The 16,271-nt window shown below is 56.4% G+C and overlaps 1 protein-coding gene across 1 annotated transcript in view; it reads left to right on the forward strand.

Moving 5' to 3' along the window:
* The window catches only part of MYH9 (myosin heavy chain 9), a 92,677-nt gene extending 80,999 nt beyond the window's left edge, over positions 1–11,678 (forward strand). The window contains exons 28-41 of the mRNA XM_004418094.3: positions 408–614; positions 844–948; positions 1,200–1,352; positions 2,518–2,766; positions 3,935–4,147; positions 4,253–4,465; positions 4,796–4,957; positions 6,058–6,186; positions 7,157–7,245; positions 7,346–7,469; positions 7,812–8,020; positions 8,622–8,730; positions 8,816–8,988; positions 10,143–11,678. Coding sequence (XP_004418151.1) covers positions 408–614; positions 844–948; positions 1,200–1,352; positions 2,518–2,766; positions 3,935–4,147; positions 4,253–4,465; positions 4,796–4,957; positions 6,058–6,186; positions 7,157–7,245; positions 7,346–7,469; positions 7,812–8,020; positions 8,622–8,730; positions 8,816–8,988; positions 10,143–10,260 — 2,253 coding nt within the window. The 3' untranslated portion in view covers positions 10,261–11,678. The remainder of the gene's footprint in view (positions 1–407; positions 615–843; positions 949–1,199; positions 1,353–2,517; positions 2,767–3,934; positions 4,148–4,252; positions 4,466–4,795; positions 4,958–6,057; positions 6,187–7,156; positions 7,246–7,345; positions 7,470–7,811; positions 8,021–8,621; positions 8,731–8,815; positions 8,989–10,142) is intronic.
* Positions 11,679–16,271: the final 4,593 nt, after the last annotated feature.

The raw sequence follows: 16,271 nt of genomic DNA on the forward strand, positions 1-16,271 counted from the left end.
CTTTACTAGAAGTCTAACTATGAATAATAACAGTTTCCCTCATCCTATAACATTATCGCTAAAATCGTAACATCAGCAATGACGATACCTTTCACTTGAACGCTGCCTCTACCCAGTGAGGGAGGCCGGGCGGGGCTTGTTTCAGAGGTGGGGAAGCTGAGGTCCTCAGAGTGGAGGACGGGTACCAAGTGTCACACACAGTTGAGCGGTGAGCACGGGTCAGCCCGAGCCTCCCGGTGCAGGGCTCTCGCTAACACACCGTCCCCTGAACTTGCCCAGCATCGTTTTTGCTGCAGAGGCAGCCGATTGTGGATCTGGATCCACCAGCTCTTCCAATGCTGTTGGAGAGACCAGCCTCCTGTCAGGGTGCGGATGCCCCTTTCACGTCTGTGCTTTCTCCCCACCAGGTGAAAGCCAACCTTGAGAAGGCCAAGCAGACCCTGGAGAACGAGCGGGGGGAGCTGGCCAACGAGGTGAAGGCCCTGCTGCAGGGCAAAGGAGACTCGGAGCACAAGCGGAAGAGGGTGGAGGCACAGCTGCAGGAGCTGCAGGTGAAGTTCAACGAGGGAGAGCGAGTGCGCACGGAGCTGGCCGACAAGGTCACCAAGCTGCAGGTGAGGCCCCGCAGGGACTGGGCCCAGGCGGGGGTCCCTTCAGCGGCTCGGCCTGGCCTAGATCTCCAGGGATCCCGCTCTTTCTCTCTCTCGCCTCAAACTGGCTCCTCAGTGAGGCCTTTGAGGTTCAGCCTGTGACTCAGGGCTAGCTTTGCCTGAAAGAGCCGAGGTGGGGCCGGAGCACCCATGGTTGAGCTCATGGTCCTTCGTCTCTCCTGTCCCTGTGCAGGTTGAGCTGGACAACGTGACAGGTCTTCTCACCCAGTCTGACAGCAAGTCCATCAAGCTCACCAAGGACTTCTCTGCCCTGGAGTCCCAGCTGCAGGACACGCAGGTTAGTGCAGTGACGGGTCCCTGCAGGTGGACCTTTCCTGGGAGGACCCTGTGCCCATGAGGCATTAGCTGCCAGGCCTCTGGGTCTTCCTCCACAGAGCTCCTCTGATTACCTGTCCTTCCCTGTACCCATGGGGTCTCTGGGTCCTCCCGGCTCCCCACCAGGTCTTTGCTGGCTGTCCCCTGAATCAGAGGGACCAGCTCTGATGCTGCGCCTCCTGAGCCCCTGCCTCCCTCTCATCCTCGGAGTAGGAGCTGCTGCAGGAGGAGAACCGGCAGAAGCTGAGCCTGAGCACCAAGCTGAAGCAGATGGAGGACGAGAAGAACTCCTTCAAGGAGCAGCTGGAGGAGGAGGAGGAGGCCAAGCGGAACCTCGAGAAGCAGATCGCCGCTCTCCACGCCCAGGTTCGGTGCTGGCTCTCCCACGAGACGCCCCAGGCCGCCCAGGTGGCTCAGGGAAACTGGTCAGATTCTGCAGGCTGGGGAGCTTCCAGCGGGGCACCCACCTGGACACTGGAGGCACAGCCCTGCCTAGTGGGTCCACCCAGGCCTGCCCTGAGCTGCGCGCCCTCCCTCGGGGAGCTCCTGCCCTCTTTATTCAGACCGGGCCTCAAGCCTGGGGCCCCCAGGTGGAATCCAGGGATCCGTGAACTTGGAGGAGACATAACATCTTTCTGTCACTGATCTCTGGCTGACATTTAGCATTTTCTTCCTTGATGAACATGGGCCACGTGGCAGCTGTGGTGCCTGTGGCCTTGTTCACTGGAACACTGGTCGTCATGCCCGAGCTGTGGTGGGGCTTTGGGAATGTCATTGCTCTTCACCACTTCAGGAGCCTGCTGTGTGATGTGCTAATAGAGAAGCACGGGGGCTACTGTCCCAGAGTTTTTAAAAATACCCGACAACTGTATTTTTCTCTATTGGTTTGCTTGGTGATCCATATTTTACCTTATCCATGTTAAAACATTATGAGAAGGAGTCCATAGTCTTCTCTAGACTATCAAAGGGTCCACGGCCAAAGATAGATCCGGAGCTCTGTTCTAGATCCTGTCTTGGGACTTAGAAGTGCCAGGCTAGAAGATCTGCACCGACTCGGGGTGGGCTCCCAGCATGTTCCCCAGTCTGGGTAGTGTAGCCAGCTGTGCACGTGGTGGCTCCTCTCTGTCCAGGTGCAAGGAGGGGCCGCGGGGTGGGTGCCTGTGGTCCTCGTGCCTCCAGCAGACAAACTTTCCCACAGGGCACCAGCCCTGCTGCGTGGGGAGGTGAATAGAGGAGGCTCCCCACTCTGGACCCCAGCCTTTGTAAAACGAGAGGCTTGGTATATGTCACAACCGAGAGGCCTTCCAAGGTGACCTGCCTGACCTTCCCCTGGGCTCCATGCACTAGGCAGGTGCCCCTTGCAGAAACTCCATTTCTCTCGCCCCAGTGGAGGAGGGAAGTCTCTAACTGGGTTGGCTCCCTGGCCCTCCGTTCACGGGGTAGCAGGCCAGCTGCCAGCTGTCCCAGGCATGGCTGTGTTACCTGAACAGGTGCCATCTTGGGTGTCTCCTTAATCCTTGCTTCTGCCCAGGTGACCGACATGAAGAAGAAGATGGAGGACGGTGTGGGATGCCTGGAGACTGCAGAGGAAGCCAAGAGGAAGCTCCAGAAGGATCTGGAGGGGCTGGGCCAGCGCTACGAGGAGAAGGTGGCTGCCTACGACAAGCTGGAGAAGACCAAGACGCGGCTGCAGCAGGAGCTGGACGACCTGCTCGTGGACTTGGACCACCAGCGGCAAAGCGTCTCCAACCTGGAGAAGAAGCAAAAGAAGTTTGACCAGGTATGCGCGTCAGCTTGGTACTCCTCATCTCCTCTCTTCTGCAAACGCCACGGCCTCAGGCAAAGGCTGCTGTTCAATCACAAGGCCTGGCATCGCCTCCTCACCTAGCTGGGGAGGAGGCCGCGAGGGGGCAGGTGCTCAGAGGTCCCTCTCGGTTTCCTGCTCGTTGAGGAGCCTGGAAAGAAAGTGCTCGGGAGAGGGCATCTTCACATGATAGATTTATGAGTGACTTTCTCCCTTTCTGGTTTCTTATATTTTTCAAATCTTCTGTAATGAACCGATTCTATCATTGTTTAGAATTTTTATTTACATGTTCATATCTCTTCCTCATTCTAAAAGATCTGAGGCAGCTTACCGAGATGCAGACAATGGCATGGGATAGAAAAGTAGAATAAATCAGGGGTCAGCAAACTGGCCAAGTGCAGCCCCCCGCCTGGTGTCGATACAGGTGTACAGGACTCAGCCTCACTCCTTTGTTTGCTGCTGGCTCTGGCTGGCTGTGCCATCATAGCAGAGTTGCGTCATTGCCAGAGACCATGGCCTGTAGAGTCTAAAGCATTTACTATCTGGCCCTTTAAGAAATAGGTCCAGGGAATAAATGAGCTATTGGCGCAAAGGCAATGGGAAGGTGGGAAAATAAGATCTAGCCGGGAGTGGGCCTGCACAGAGAATGGATGGCAGGGGCATTTAAACTGACCTTCTTAGAGGAGGGCCACAAATGGGCTTTGGGCTTCTAAGCAGCCAGATTCACATTCTTTTCAAGGTAAATGCCAGCCAGTCATTCAGGAGAACCAAAGCTTTTGTAGATTCTGAGGGTGAAGTATTTCCTGTGGGTTCTCATGGAAGGGGTACTGTGTGACGTAAAGGGTCATTATTATTGAGTGATAAAGATTAAAGACTTTAAAGCGTGGTAGCAGAGGCGATCTCTGCCCTCATTTGGTTATGAGGACACGCTGGATGGCGCTTGTCCCCCTTGGGACCTGCCGGGTGCCCCAGTGGCGGCCTAGTGCTAGCTCCTCTTGGTCCCCCTCCTGTCAGAGCCGGCCCCCGGGACCCTCGTTCCTCAGGGCGTTTGGGTCCGGATGCTTTGCCTGCCTGAGGCCAGCGGGCCCTGAGCTCTTTCTAAGAGCCCATTGCTCGAGCCTCATGGCGCCCACCTCTCTCCCAGCTCCTGGCCGAGGAGAAGACCATCTCCGCCAAGTACGCGGAGGAGCGCGACCGGGCCGAGGCGGAGGCCCGCGAGAAGGAGACGAAGGCGCTGTCGCTGGCCCGGGCCCTGGAGGAGGCCATGGAGCAGAAGGCAGAGCTGGAGCGGCTCAACAAGCAGTTCCGCACGGAGATGGAGGACCTCATGAGCTCCAAGGACGACGTCGGCAAGAGCGTGAGTGTGGAGCCGGCTGGCGCGCGGGAGGGAGGGGACCTGGAGGCGGGGACCTCGGGGACCTCTCGTCCCTCTGCTCCTGACTCGGATTCCCTCGGGTGGCAGGTCCACGAGCTGGAGAAGTCCAAGCGGGCCCTGGAGCAGCAGGTGGAGGAGATGAAGACCCAGCTGGAGGAGCTGGAGGACGAGCTGCAGGCCACCGAGGATGCCAAGCTGCGTCTGGAGGTGAACCTGCAGGCCATGAAGGCCCAGTTCGAGCGGGACCTGCAGGGCCGCGACGAGCAGAGCGAGGAAAAGAAGAAGCAGCTGGTCAGACAGGTGCGGACGGCCCTCCCGCTGCCCCCGGACAGGGCCACCTCCGTCTCTGGACGGGGCCGGGCAGGGACCACCCTCGTTTCTGGCAGGCTTCCTTTCTCTCCTTCCTCTACCTGGCTGTGGCAGCCTCCTGGACCAGTCCTCCCAGGTCCTACATTCTGGTCCTCTGTCCTGGGGGTCAGTGACTCACTCTTAGGATTTTTATGGTCAGTAATCCTTGTTAGCCCCTGGAGGCCCTGTGGATCCCACAGGAGTGGCCCAAGTCCACCTGGGCTAGCGTGGAGCAGAGTCTGTGTTGGGTTCTGCCTCCCGAGCTCTTGGCATCTCCCCCAGGTGCGGGAGATGGAGGCAGAGCTGGAGGACGAGAGGAAGCAGCGCTCGATAGCAGTGGCCGCTCGGAAGAAGATGGAGATGGACCTCAAGGACCTAGAGGCCCACATCGACTCTGCCAACAAGAACCGAGACGAAGCCATCAAACAGCTGCGGAAGCTGCAGGTGAGGTCAGGCCGGCCCAAACCGGATCTGGCTGCAGGCGGCAGTGCTGGGCACACTACAGGCCTGGGACGCTAGTGGGGTGGCCGGTAAATGCTGGGAATTGCCGTCTTCCCCTCTCCGAGGAAAGCCTTGGGTGCCCTTAGCCCCATTTCACAGATGGAGACTCAGAGGCCCAGAGGTTGAATGGAAAAAAGTAGGCTGAAAGCACACTTGGAATAAGAGCAGTAACTTTGAATGCGTTCAACAAAGAAATAAGTATAAACCTAGATGTGCAATGGAGTTAGGGAAGACAGTCACTAGTGGCAGATTTCCAGAATAAACCAGATAGGACCGAGGTCTGATAGGACCAATCCCACCTTAATGGGCAATAATGGAAGGTTCTGAGCTGATGGTTCAGAGAAACAGCCTGGTACACAGGACACATACATGGGAAATTTCCCCTCAGCAATAATTAAAGAATAACAAATTAAAGACAGCTCTGAGATGCCGCATATACCCAGCAGACCAACAACAATGAGAATAAATTTAAATGTCTGTGGTTGGGTCACAGGGCAGAGATGCCCTAATGGCTGGTGGCAGTTCTGCCTGGTGCCATCTGGCTGTGCCCAGCAAGAGTTGTACCCTTTGACATGGGGAACCCCAGTGTGGGGTTTGTCTGCAAAAGAAAAAAAAAGGTCTTTGACAAAGATCTTGAGAGTTAAAACAAATTGCAGGAGAGTCACAGGAGTTAAATCGCAGAAAATGACAAAGGGAGTGTGTTCCTGCCATATTGTCAGGGCTAACCTGGCAGGGTAGTGGGTGTGCGCTGGGAGTGGCGCCAGAGCACCAGATTCAAGTCAACAGGAAGCTGTAGAGGGTGAAAAACAAAAGGAAGCTTGGCTAATATGTACACAGTGACGAACGCTGCCGAAAGTATGCCTTGTAAATCCTAATGCTCAAAAAAGTGTAAAAGTGGTAAGGAGGAAGAGACATCTGTCTTTCATTACTGTTTTGCCCTTTGATGGCTAAGTTGTGTTGGCGGGTGTCCCTGTGAGGGGGTGGGAGGGTAGACATGGCGGTGGCTGGGGTGGTGGTGCCTAGCCTGTCCTCCCCAACCCCAGGCCCAGATGAAGGACTACATGCGTGAGCTGGAGGACACGCGCGCCTCCCGCGAGGAGATCCTGGCGCAGGCCAAGGAGAACGAGAAGAAGCTGAAGAGCATGGAGGCCGAGATGATTCAGCTACAGGAGGTGGGCCGGGGCCGAGGAGGGCGCTCGGGACCTCTGCCCTCTGGCCAGCAGGTGGCAGCACGGGGCCTCTCCCTGGCCTCCTTGAGCCAGCCGGGCAGGGCTGGAAACAAACTAGCCAGACTCCAGGAACAAGTTAGGGGTGGTTCTTGCTTTATAACAATTCCCTGCAGGGTTTCATTAAGTGGTGAGGCTCCTTGGTGCTACTAAAATGTGTGGGGATTAAATTGTCACCATTTGAGGCTGGCTCCCTGCATGCAGAGAGGTAATCACCACCTCCTGCTGCGAATTAGGCCCGGCAAGGGGGTGTCCCTCCCAGACGCTCCCGCACTGAGTGACCCCTTGTCCCTCACACAGGGGGTACGTCGTGGAAGCCTGCCCTAGGCTCTAGGCGGTCTTCTACAGCGTAAGCTTACTGGGTCGCAAGTTCTGCTCCCAGCTGGGCCAGATGTCCAGGCATGTCTTCGTCCACTCTTGCCTGCCTGGCTGTGCTCTCCTGCCTGGCTCTGGAGTGATTCCTCCCTCTGCGGTCACATGTGCGTCTCTGTCGAGGCTGCCTCACCCTCCACCTGGCTCTCAGATCCCTCACATCTCTCTTGTCCCTTCCGACTTCTGGTCTACCCGGAACGCAGAGGGACCAGCATCCCCTGTTAGGCCTTATCTATCTCTTATTTATCTTATTTATCTTATTTATCTCTACATCCCCAGCACCTGGCTTGGTTCCTAGCACATAGACATAGGGGGTTTGTAAACATGTGGTGCCTAAGCTTTGACCGCAGAGGAGGGAATCAGCCCTGTGAGCCAGAGGGGCTCTTGAGAAAGGGCTTCATGGAGGAGCAGGCCTGGGAAGGGGTCTGAGAGAAGACGGCCAGGGGCTCAGGATGATGGCCCTGCAGAGGAACCGCAACAGCAGAGGTGGGCTTCCGGGGCTGTGGGCTGCCCCAGTGGGTCACAGTCTGGGTTCTCGTGGCAGGAACTGGCAGCTGCTGAGCGTGCCAAGCGCCAGGCCCAGCAGGAGCGGGACGAGCTGGCTGACGAGATTGCCAACAGCAGCGGCAAAGGGTGAGCCATGGCGCGGCAGTTCAGCTGGCGAGGAGGTAGGTGGGGGGAGTGCCCGCCCTCTGTGACTGGCCCCTTCTCACGTCTCCCCGCCCTCACCCAGAGCCCTGGCGTTGGAGGAGAAGCGGCGCCTGGAGGCCCGCATTGCCCAGCTGGAGGAGGAGCTGGAGGAGGAGCAGGGCAACACGGAGCTGGTGAACGACCGGCTGAAGAAGGCCACCCTGCAGGTGGGCGGGCCAGGGCTGCCTGGGCATTCCTTCTGTCCCGTGGCTCCTGGCTGCAGGTCCCGAGCTCCCCCCGGTGAAGCAGGCCCCACAAACAGCAGCGGGCAGAAACTAACCACTTAGGGGACAATGTCCTGGCACCTATAACATCTCCCTGTGGTTTCTCTTTCGGATGTTAAGAAGTTTCCAGATCCTTGCTATTGGGTAGCTCCCTTTCCGGGGGGCCTAGAGCTTGGTGCCCCAGGGCCTGGTGTTACCGTGGGCTCTGCAGGATCCAGCTGCCCACCTCCACCCCTAGCCAGGGCCCCTGGCCTTCCTCGAGGTCAGCAGCCCTTCTTCCCACAGATCGACCAGATCAACACCGACCTGAACCTCGAGCGGAGCCACGCCCAGAAGAACGAGAATGCGCGGCAGCAGCTGGAGCGGCAGAACAAGGAGCTCAAGGTCAAGCTGCAGGAGATGGAGGGCACCGTCAAGTCCAAGTACAAGGCCTCCATTGCCGCCTTGGAGGCCAAGATCGCGCAGCTGGAGGAGCAGCTGGACAACGAGACCAAGTAGGTGCCCCTCGCCCGTCACCTGGAGCCGTCCGCGGGCCCCTCTGCTGTCGGGTCCCTGAGTCCCGTCAGGAACCAGCTTTCTGTCCCCAAGTCCCAGAGGCTGTTTTCCTGCATCTTGACGGGGCTCTCATCCGTTTTGCCGTTTTGCTGGGGCCTCATGGAGTTTGAATAGGCGCCCACGGCGCACCTCTGGGGTTGGGGGTTTTGATGACTGTCTCTGAATCAGAGCGGTGGGGGTTCCTGCCCAGCTGGACAGCCCATCTGTGGGCTCAGCAAGACTGAAACTTCTTTGGAGGTAATGGGGGTCACATGGGGCCCCAAATCTCAATTTTCCTTTTTCCTAGCTACCTAGATGCTCTTTGAGATGTGTGTCCCTTCCCTGAGCCCCAGTTTCCTTATCTGTGGAATGGGGTGATCACAGTGCCCCCCAAGAGACAAAGCACATACAGGTGTTTAGGAAGGATGGTCCTCTTGGCATCAAGGCCTCTCTATGGGGAAATACCACGAGGCCCTGGGACTGGGAAGTCCAGCTTGTGGTCTGCCGGCCAGACCCTCTGAAGGAGGGTTGTCCCCCTGAGCCGCTGTGTCTGCCTCACAGGGAGCGCCAGGCGGCCTGCAAGCAGGTGCGTCGGGCCGAGAAGAAGCTGAAGGACGTGCTGCTGCAGGTGGATGATGAGCGGAGGAACTCGGAGCAGTACAAGGACCAGGTGTGTTCGCGGGCAGAGCGGCGGGGCGGGGTGGGCCCCACGCGCCAGGCTCCTAACCAGGGCTGCTGGCCCCGCATCTCCGCAGGCGGACAAGGCGTCCACCCGCCTGAAGCAGCTCAAGCGGCAGCTGGAGGAGGCCGAGGAGGAGGCCCAGCGGGCTAACGCCTCCCGCCGGAAACTGCAGCGCGAGCTGGAGGACGCCACCGAGACCGCGGACGCCATGAACCGCGAGGTCAGCTCCCTCAAGAACAAGCTCAGGTGAGCCCGGGCCCGCCCACCGCCTCCCCCGGCCCCGCCCACCGCCTCCCCGGCCCCGCCCACCGCTTCCCCGGCCCCGCCCACCACTTCCCCGGCCCCGCCCACCACTTCCCCGGCCCCGCCCACCGCCTCCCCGGCCCCGCCCACCGCCTCCCCGGCCCCGCCCACCGCCTCCCCGGCCCGCCCACCGCCTTCCCCCGGCCCTCCGCAGGATGCGCTCTCCTTTCCAAAGGTGCTTTGTTCTGAGCATAATTCAGAAAATCAAGCCCCTAGGAACTCGGTTCCGTTTCTCAACTAGATGTGAGCCAGGAGCTTGATGACGGGAAAGTGCCAGTCAGAGTGCCACCTGCCCCTTCCTGGTTCCTCTCGCCTCCTGGGCTGTAGCCCAGCCTTCTGCATGGACAGTCAACTCTGTGGGCCATTTATTCCCAACCTATCTGAAAAGTTTGTTCCTGTGGCTGCTCTAAACCGGATGGGAACATTTCTGTGCCAGGTTTTTGTATGGGAAGTGGCTTGAGGCAAGCTGGCCAGTCCCTGGCGCGTGTTCGGTGCCTGGTAAACATTCGCTGGTGCGTCCTGGTGTCATGTCACCGGGCCTGGACCAATTACAGGGCTTCTTGCATTTCTCAAGGGGGTGTTACCCTTCTGGTTGAGGCAGAGGAACTTTTTCTCCAAGATTCTCATTTCTTGCCTCCTTTTCACAGCGATCCTTTTTTTAAAGGAAAACAACAATGCGGACATTCTAGTCAGTGTTTAGTATTAATTTTCTTACGCGTGATCGGTAGAAGAGGCCCGTCTTTGTCCACTGTGTAAACAGTCATTCTGTGTCTCTTGGTTTCACCGGTTTTGTAGTAAGTTTGGGTAAAAGGTGGCATTTTGCGGAAGGCGCCTCCATCCACTCCTGTGCCTTTCCCCCTTTGAATCAGTCCAGGTTTCCTGACGGTTTTTGTTGCTGTTTTGGGTTAAAGCGGGAAACTTTAATCACCTGCTTTCTTGTCTCGTCTTCCCTGGAGGCTGTGGCCCCCAAGGCCCCACATCGCTTTTCCCCATGGGGTGTGAGGTGCCTGGTTTCCCTCTAAAGATCGCTTTGAAACGTGTGAGCTGTACTGCGGCCACGCTGGCCGGCCCTGCTGACCTTCTGCCTCTGCCCCCAGGCGTGGGGACCTGCCGTTTGTCGTGCCCCGCCGGATGGCCCGGAAAGGAACTGGCGACGGCTCCGACGAGGAGGTAGATGGCAAAGCCGACGGGGCTGAGGCCAAAGCTGCCGAGTAACCTCTCTGCTGCCCGAGCCGGACGGACCGACCGATGGACGACTCCGCCTCCCCTTCCCAGCCCCTGCAGCACCCCCTCCATCCTCTTGGGACTGCTGTGACCGTGACCCCCACCCCATGCCCCCAGGCCAGGGGACCTCAGGCCTGCACGTCCCTGCCCGCCCCCCCAGGCCTTGTTGAGGGCGTTTGGCTTCCTCTGCTGCAGCCCCTACCGCTCCCCTCCCACCCCTAGAATCTGATACCAAAGAGTCAGGGTCCTGGGCTCCTGCCCGGGAACAGAGTGACCAGCAGGATCTTCGGCCCTCTCCTGCCAAAAAGCACAAGATGGTGAGGCAAGGAGGGCAGGCCATCGGGGATGGGCGAGAGAATTTTCTACGAATCTATTTTTCTTCAGACTAAGGAGTTTTGATAGCCCGACACCCCAGAAGAGTCGTCACCTTCTCCTGCCTCCGCCACCAGCTCCCCCCTTCCCCTCTTCTTTGCTGTTGGCAATCACACGCGGTGACCTCACACTCTCTGCCCCGTCGGCCCCCCACTCCTGTGGGCTCTGGGTGGTCTGGCAAGAGCAGGCCCAGGAACCCCACCTCTGTGCAGGGCACAGAATGCTGGGGGCGGGGAGGGAGGGGATTCCTCCCCACCCCCGTGGGCAGCGCCACTGTCCCCTTCCTGCTTCTAAACTGTCTCAAGTGCAATGATGGCCCCTTCCCTCCTTTGCTGAGGGCAGCCTGCCCTACCCTGCGAGGCAGTTGGGCCGAGCAGACAGGGCTTGGGGCCAAGCTGGAAAGGCCAGCAGTGGCTTCTCCCAACACTCTTGGGGACCAAATATATTTAATGGTTAAGGAACTTGTCCCAAGTCTGACAGCCAGAGCATCAGAAAGGGCCAGTGTGATCTGGAACCTACTCTAGGACTGGGGCTGGGGGTAGTTGATCTGCACCGTTGACTCAGTGCAGTTTAAAATCCGCCATCGACACAGATGTTTTTGAAAGGAAAAAAAAAACTTTTCTTTTTTCCCCCTTCTTGTAATAAATGACAAAATTCCAAGTCTTGATCACTGCCTTTCCTTCGGAACCATGTTTAGAAGAGAGTAGCTTGTCCTACACTGGTCTACACTGGTTGCTGAATTTACCTGTATTCCTAACTGTTTTGTATATGCTGCATTTAGACTTACTTATGGCAAAGACGGCAATTTTTTTTAAAAGGAAACTCGCAACAAATCATGAAGACATATAAAAGCTACGTATGCCTAAAACGCTCGAATTCAGGTCCCAGTTGCTGTCACAAAGGAGTGAATGGAGCTCCCTCCCCACCCCTTTTATATAATGAAAGTGCCTTAGCCTGTGTTGCAGCTGTCACCACTACAGTGAGCTGGTTTACAGATGTTTCCACTGAGCGTCACAATAAAGAGAACCATGTGCTACAAGCCGTGTGTCTGGTGGTGTCTGTCTGCCGGAGAGGGGGGCCCGGGAGGGACTGTGTTTGCTTCTGCAGCAGGCACCTGCTTTGTGCATCTTCTGGAAGTTCTAGTAGTGCAGCACAGCCGAGACACAGGTATAAGTGGGGGATGGTAACATGGAGAAAAAGTGAGATAGTAAAGGCAGGCTGGGCCAGATTCAAGGATGCCAAGAGCGTCTCATATAAACCTTGCATTGTTTCATTTATTGAGCACCTGCTATGTGGGGCTAGAGACACATGGCCCGGGCACTGACTTCCAGGAGCTTCCTTAGTCATCAAACAAAGCAGAGCCTGCCCTCCGGAGGTTCGTCCCAAGTGCCGCATCAGCAGGAATGAGGGAGCGGTGCCCAGGCCTGTGGGTGTTGGAGCAGGAGGCTCTTCCTAGAACCGTCAGAGCTTTGTCCATTCTTGTAACAAAGGCTGAGCATAAACCAGGCCCCTTGCAGGCACTGGGCAGTGAAGACGGACGTCCCTGCAGTTGGACGGAGGGGGGAAGAGGCCTTCCTTAGAGGAAGGATGTGGCACCCACTTGATACAAGGTGTGGACCCCGGCAGCAGGTCTGCACGCCGGCACGGTTGCTGAGGAAGCGGCGCACTTCTAGACGGAGCACTCTGCAGGCCTCCCACGGCCGACCCGCCCGGCCCTGAGCAGGTGCACTTGTGGCCCTGGGGGAGGGGAGCAGCGGGAGATGACAGGAGAGGTAGGTGGAGGCCGGGCTCTGGAGGGCTTTGGGTGCTTCTTCCTTTCAGTATCGTTAGGGTGTTCGGGCTACGGAATCAGTCCACGTGTGTTGTCACATCAGACACTCCTGGGTTGGCGTTCCAGCTCCGTCACTGTCTTGTGACCTTGAACGAGGGGTGTGGCTTCTCTGGGCTTATTCTTCACTATGGCTCACGTTTCAGAGAGAGACTCAGGTGGCCTCGAGTGTGAGTACCAGCTCTGCTTCCTCCTGGTGACCTTGGGCCTGAGAGTCACAGGTATAATAAGAAGATAACAGTCCCTGTCGTGTGGGGTTGTTGGGAGGATTAGGTGTGAGTGTGGAGGGCTCAGCGTCGTGCCTGGGGCACACATGGGCCGATACACTGCCGCCTGTATGAGCATCCTTGTCCCACCTCAGGGCTGCCGGGAGGGTGAAGGCAGAGCTGGAGGGAAAAGTGCTCTGCCAAGTGAAAACCCCAACAAATGTTGCCACCTAATTTGCCAAAGAGTTGAATGTCTGGTCTTCATGAGCTGGAATGAGACCCCCAATTGTCCTGTAGGGGGGAGCAGCCACCTTGGGGGCCAGCAGGCGGGACGCACTCTCTCTGGGGGTCAGCTTAAGGAGGTGACCGGTTTGCAAACCAGCTGCACACACACTCCCTGGGCCATTAGCTTCATGTGGTCACCTTTCTCTGTCACCCTGGACAAGTCACCGCCTTCTCTGGCCAGCCTCCGAATCTGTTGAGCAAAGTACACGAGATCCTCACACCAGCAGCATCCGCTTCAAGTGGGAACTGGTGAGAAACCATTTTGACCCCACCCCAAACCCTCGGAATCAGACTCTGCATTTTAACAAGATCCCCAGGTGATCTTGGAAGCATTTTACCAGAATCTCGGGCATCCTTGACCCAGAGAATGTTCTCCAGGGACCTGCCTGCTTCAGAGCCTGTGGCCTCAGGGCCAAGCAGGGAGGACGGCTGCCCTGGCTTTCGGGGCACAGCCTTATGCAGCCTCTGCAGGTCGTCATGATGCCCAGGAGTGATTCACTCAGCCCGACTTTTCATCGGAACTTAGGTGCAGGGGGAGCAGAGCAGGAACACAGAACCCGGATCAAGCAGCCGGTGGTAGTGGCAGCGGTGTGAGCCGTGCATGCACAATGCCTGGTGTCTTGTGTGACCTACGTCTATGGCCCTTTAAGATACAGACAAGACTGAAACCCCACCCCTACTGCTCAGATGTCTACTGCCCTCCTCAAGGTTTCTGAGCATCCTTAGGCGGTCTTTCGGCCTCCCGGCACTGCCAGCTGGCTCCGAGCTCCTACTGCTGCTCGGTTAGCACTGGGTTTGGGCACTCTTGCTTCCACATGTGCTCCCTGCTCAGGTGTGCATTTCAGCCCCTTCTCGTCAACTCCACCCTGACAGACGCAGGATTTCCCATGTGTGGCAGATACCCAGAAGACTTGGGTGAAGGGGGGATTTTTCTCACCACACATCAACCACGTGGATCTGGGTGTTAGACATGCCCGCAGCTCTTGGTCAGCCCTGATGGCCATGGGGCCCTGGAGCTCCTCTGCCACCCCTCCCCCTTCTCACTTCCTTGTTCATCTCTGAGCCCCCAGAGACTCTTGAGAACCCTGGTTCCCTTCACTCTACCCAGTAACCTACAACACATGCTCTCTGCCCCAGGCTCACCTCACATTCAAACCCAAGAAAAGTCTGGAAGCACGGAAAGATCCACCTTCCTGGGAAGGTGAGGGAGCTAGGAAAACCTATGATGCTGAAACAAGCTTTGGCTGCAAAGAGCAGAAACCCAGGCAAGACAGTGGAAGGAAAGGGGGTATATTGTTGGGACATGGGGTCTCTCAGGGAGCCAGACAGAAGCCACAGTATTTGCTGCTGGTTCCCCCAAAACTGGGATCTAGAGGGTGGGCACCCTGAGGAACAGCTGTTCTCAGATTTGCTCAGGAGCTACGTGCTCTTCTCTCTCTCATCCTGCGTCTCTGCCTCTCCTCTCTCTACCAGCTGTCTGCCCAGCTCCTTCATATTTCCTGCTTCTTCCTAACATTGGCTCATTCACGGTTCTCTATTCCTCTTGCCACATGACCTGTTCACCTGCAGTGGCCCTCACCAGCGACCTCTTCATGCTCCTGAAAGAAGGCATCTGATTGGCCCAGCCTCCCTTTTCCCATAGGGCCATAAGCCAATGGGTTGGCTACCCTTGGGTCAGGTGACCCCCTACTCTCACATGATAGAGCACATAGCCTCTCAGGCAGCAGGGCGTCAAAGGGCCGAGTATCTCAGAAGCACTTACAGGCGGGACTGGCCTACAGTTTTGTTTCCCAGCCACCACTGTACCCCTCATGCATCCATTCCACATGCAGATACAGAGCATATGCAAAGCAGGCACTGAAAGGATATTGGTGGAATGAGTAAAAATATCCAATAGCTCTGATTGGAGAGGGTCCAGCCTGAAAAGAGGCTTTGCCCTCTCAGATGGTCGAGAATTGCTGAAAAAACCAGACTTCAGGCCACTGCTGCTGACTATAGCAGAGGGTCTTGAACGTTTCTGGGCAAGTGTCTTTAGAACTGAAATTGACTAAAATTCCAAGAGACATTTCAACCCAATTCTTTCCAGCAATTAGAACTGTGGGAGCTTTGAGCAATCCCTGTGAACTTCTTGTGGGTTTAAAGTCCAAGAAGCAAGCCCCTTACAGTTCCCACCCCAGAGGCTGATGAGGGGGGTGGGTAGCCATGGGACAGAGTGGTTCGTTTGGGTGTGCTGTCTCTCTTCCCCCAGGTGGGGTCTTCTTTCTCTTGCCTGGGAGGAAGGAGGACCAGCGTGTGTTGCTGGTTGGGGTAGAGAGGTTCCTGGAGAAGCAGTGGCAGGGAGGGGAGAGCAGAGAGCAGTAGGGCTGTGAGAAGATGGGACTCTGCACACAACTCCCTGACCTGGACATCCAAACAGATGGATGGAGCCCAATGCATACAAAGTAGGGTAAAGAAAGAGTATTAATGAACTGGAAAATAGATCAGAAAAAAGTGATCCAGAATACCATGCAAAGAGACAAAGAGAGGTCAAAAGACATGGAAGATAGGCCGATATGGACTAATACACATCTAATCAGAGTTCCTAATAGAGAGAAAAGAGGGAATTGGGCAGTGCTGGGGAGTCCCCGTCGTCATATGTAAATTTTACACACGTATTCCATATGCTAGAGTCTGTTTCATGGGCATCTTTTCTTTTTCATCAATTATCTGCTCATTCCTAAGCAGACACTACATGATTTTCTTTATTTTGTTTTAGCCTGTGTTTTGACCTTTTATTGGGGCCAGTCTCCACTCATTTCTTTTCTTTTGAAACTTTGTCCTCTTCTCAGCTGCTCGTCTTCTGAATATGAAGAATACTTTAAGGATAAGAGCTGGCCTGATGTAGCCCAGTGGTTCTCAGAGTGGTCCCCAGCAGCAGCAGCATCACCTGAGAAGGTGTTAGAAATGCACACTCTCAGGCCCCACCCCAGACCAACTGAATCAGAAACTCTGGAGGCAGGACCCAAACATCTAGGCTGTAACCAGCCCACCAGGGATTCTGATGCACGCTGAGATCTGAGAACCACTGGGGCAATAGAAAAGGTGTGGGATCTCCAGCCTGAAGGATCTCTCCAGCCTGAATCCTTGCTCTAACCCTTTTGGTGTATGGCCTCACCTCTCGCAACCTCTGTCCTCATCTGGAAAACTAGGAAGAGCAGTCTTACCTTACAGGGTTGTTGTGTTAGCTGACCTGTAGCAGGAACTTGTATTAGTGTCCTGGGGCTGCTGTAGCAAATTACCACAAACAGAAATTTATTCTTTCACAGTTTCAG

This window comes from Ceratotherium simum, chromosome 25 (genome assembly GCF_057802395.1).
Source record: "Ceratotherium simum simum isolate JZ-2026a chromosome 25, ASM5780239v1, whole genome shotgun sequence".
In the NCBI taxonomy this organism is placed as follows: domain Eukaryota; kingdom Metazoa; phylum Chordata; class Mammalia; order Perissodactyla; family Rhinocerotidae; genus Ceratotherium; species Ceratotherium simum.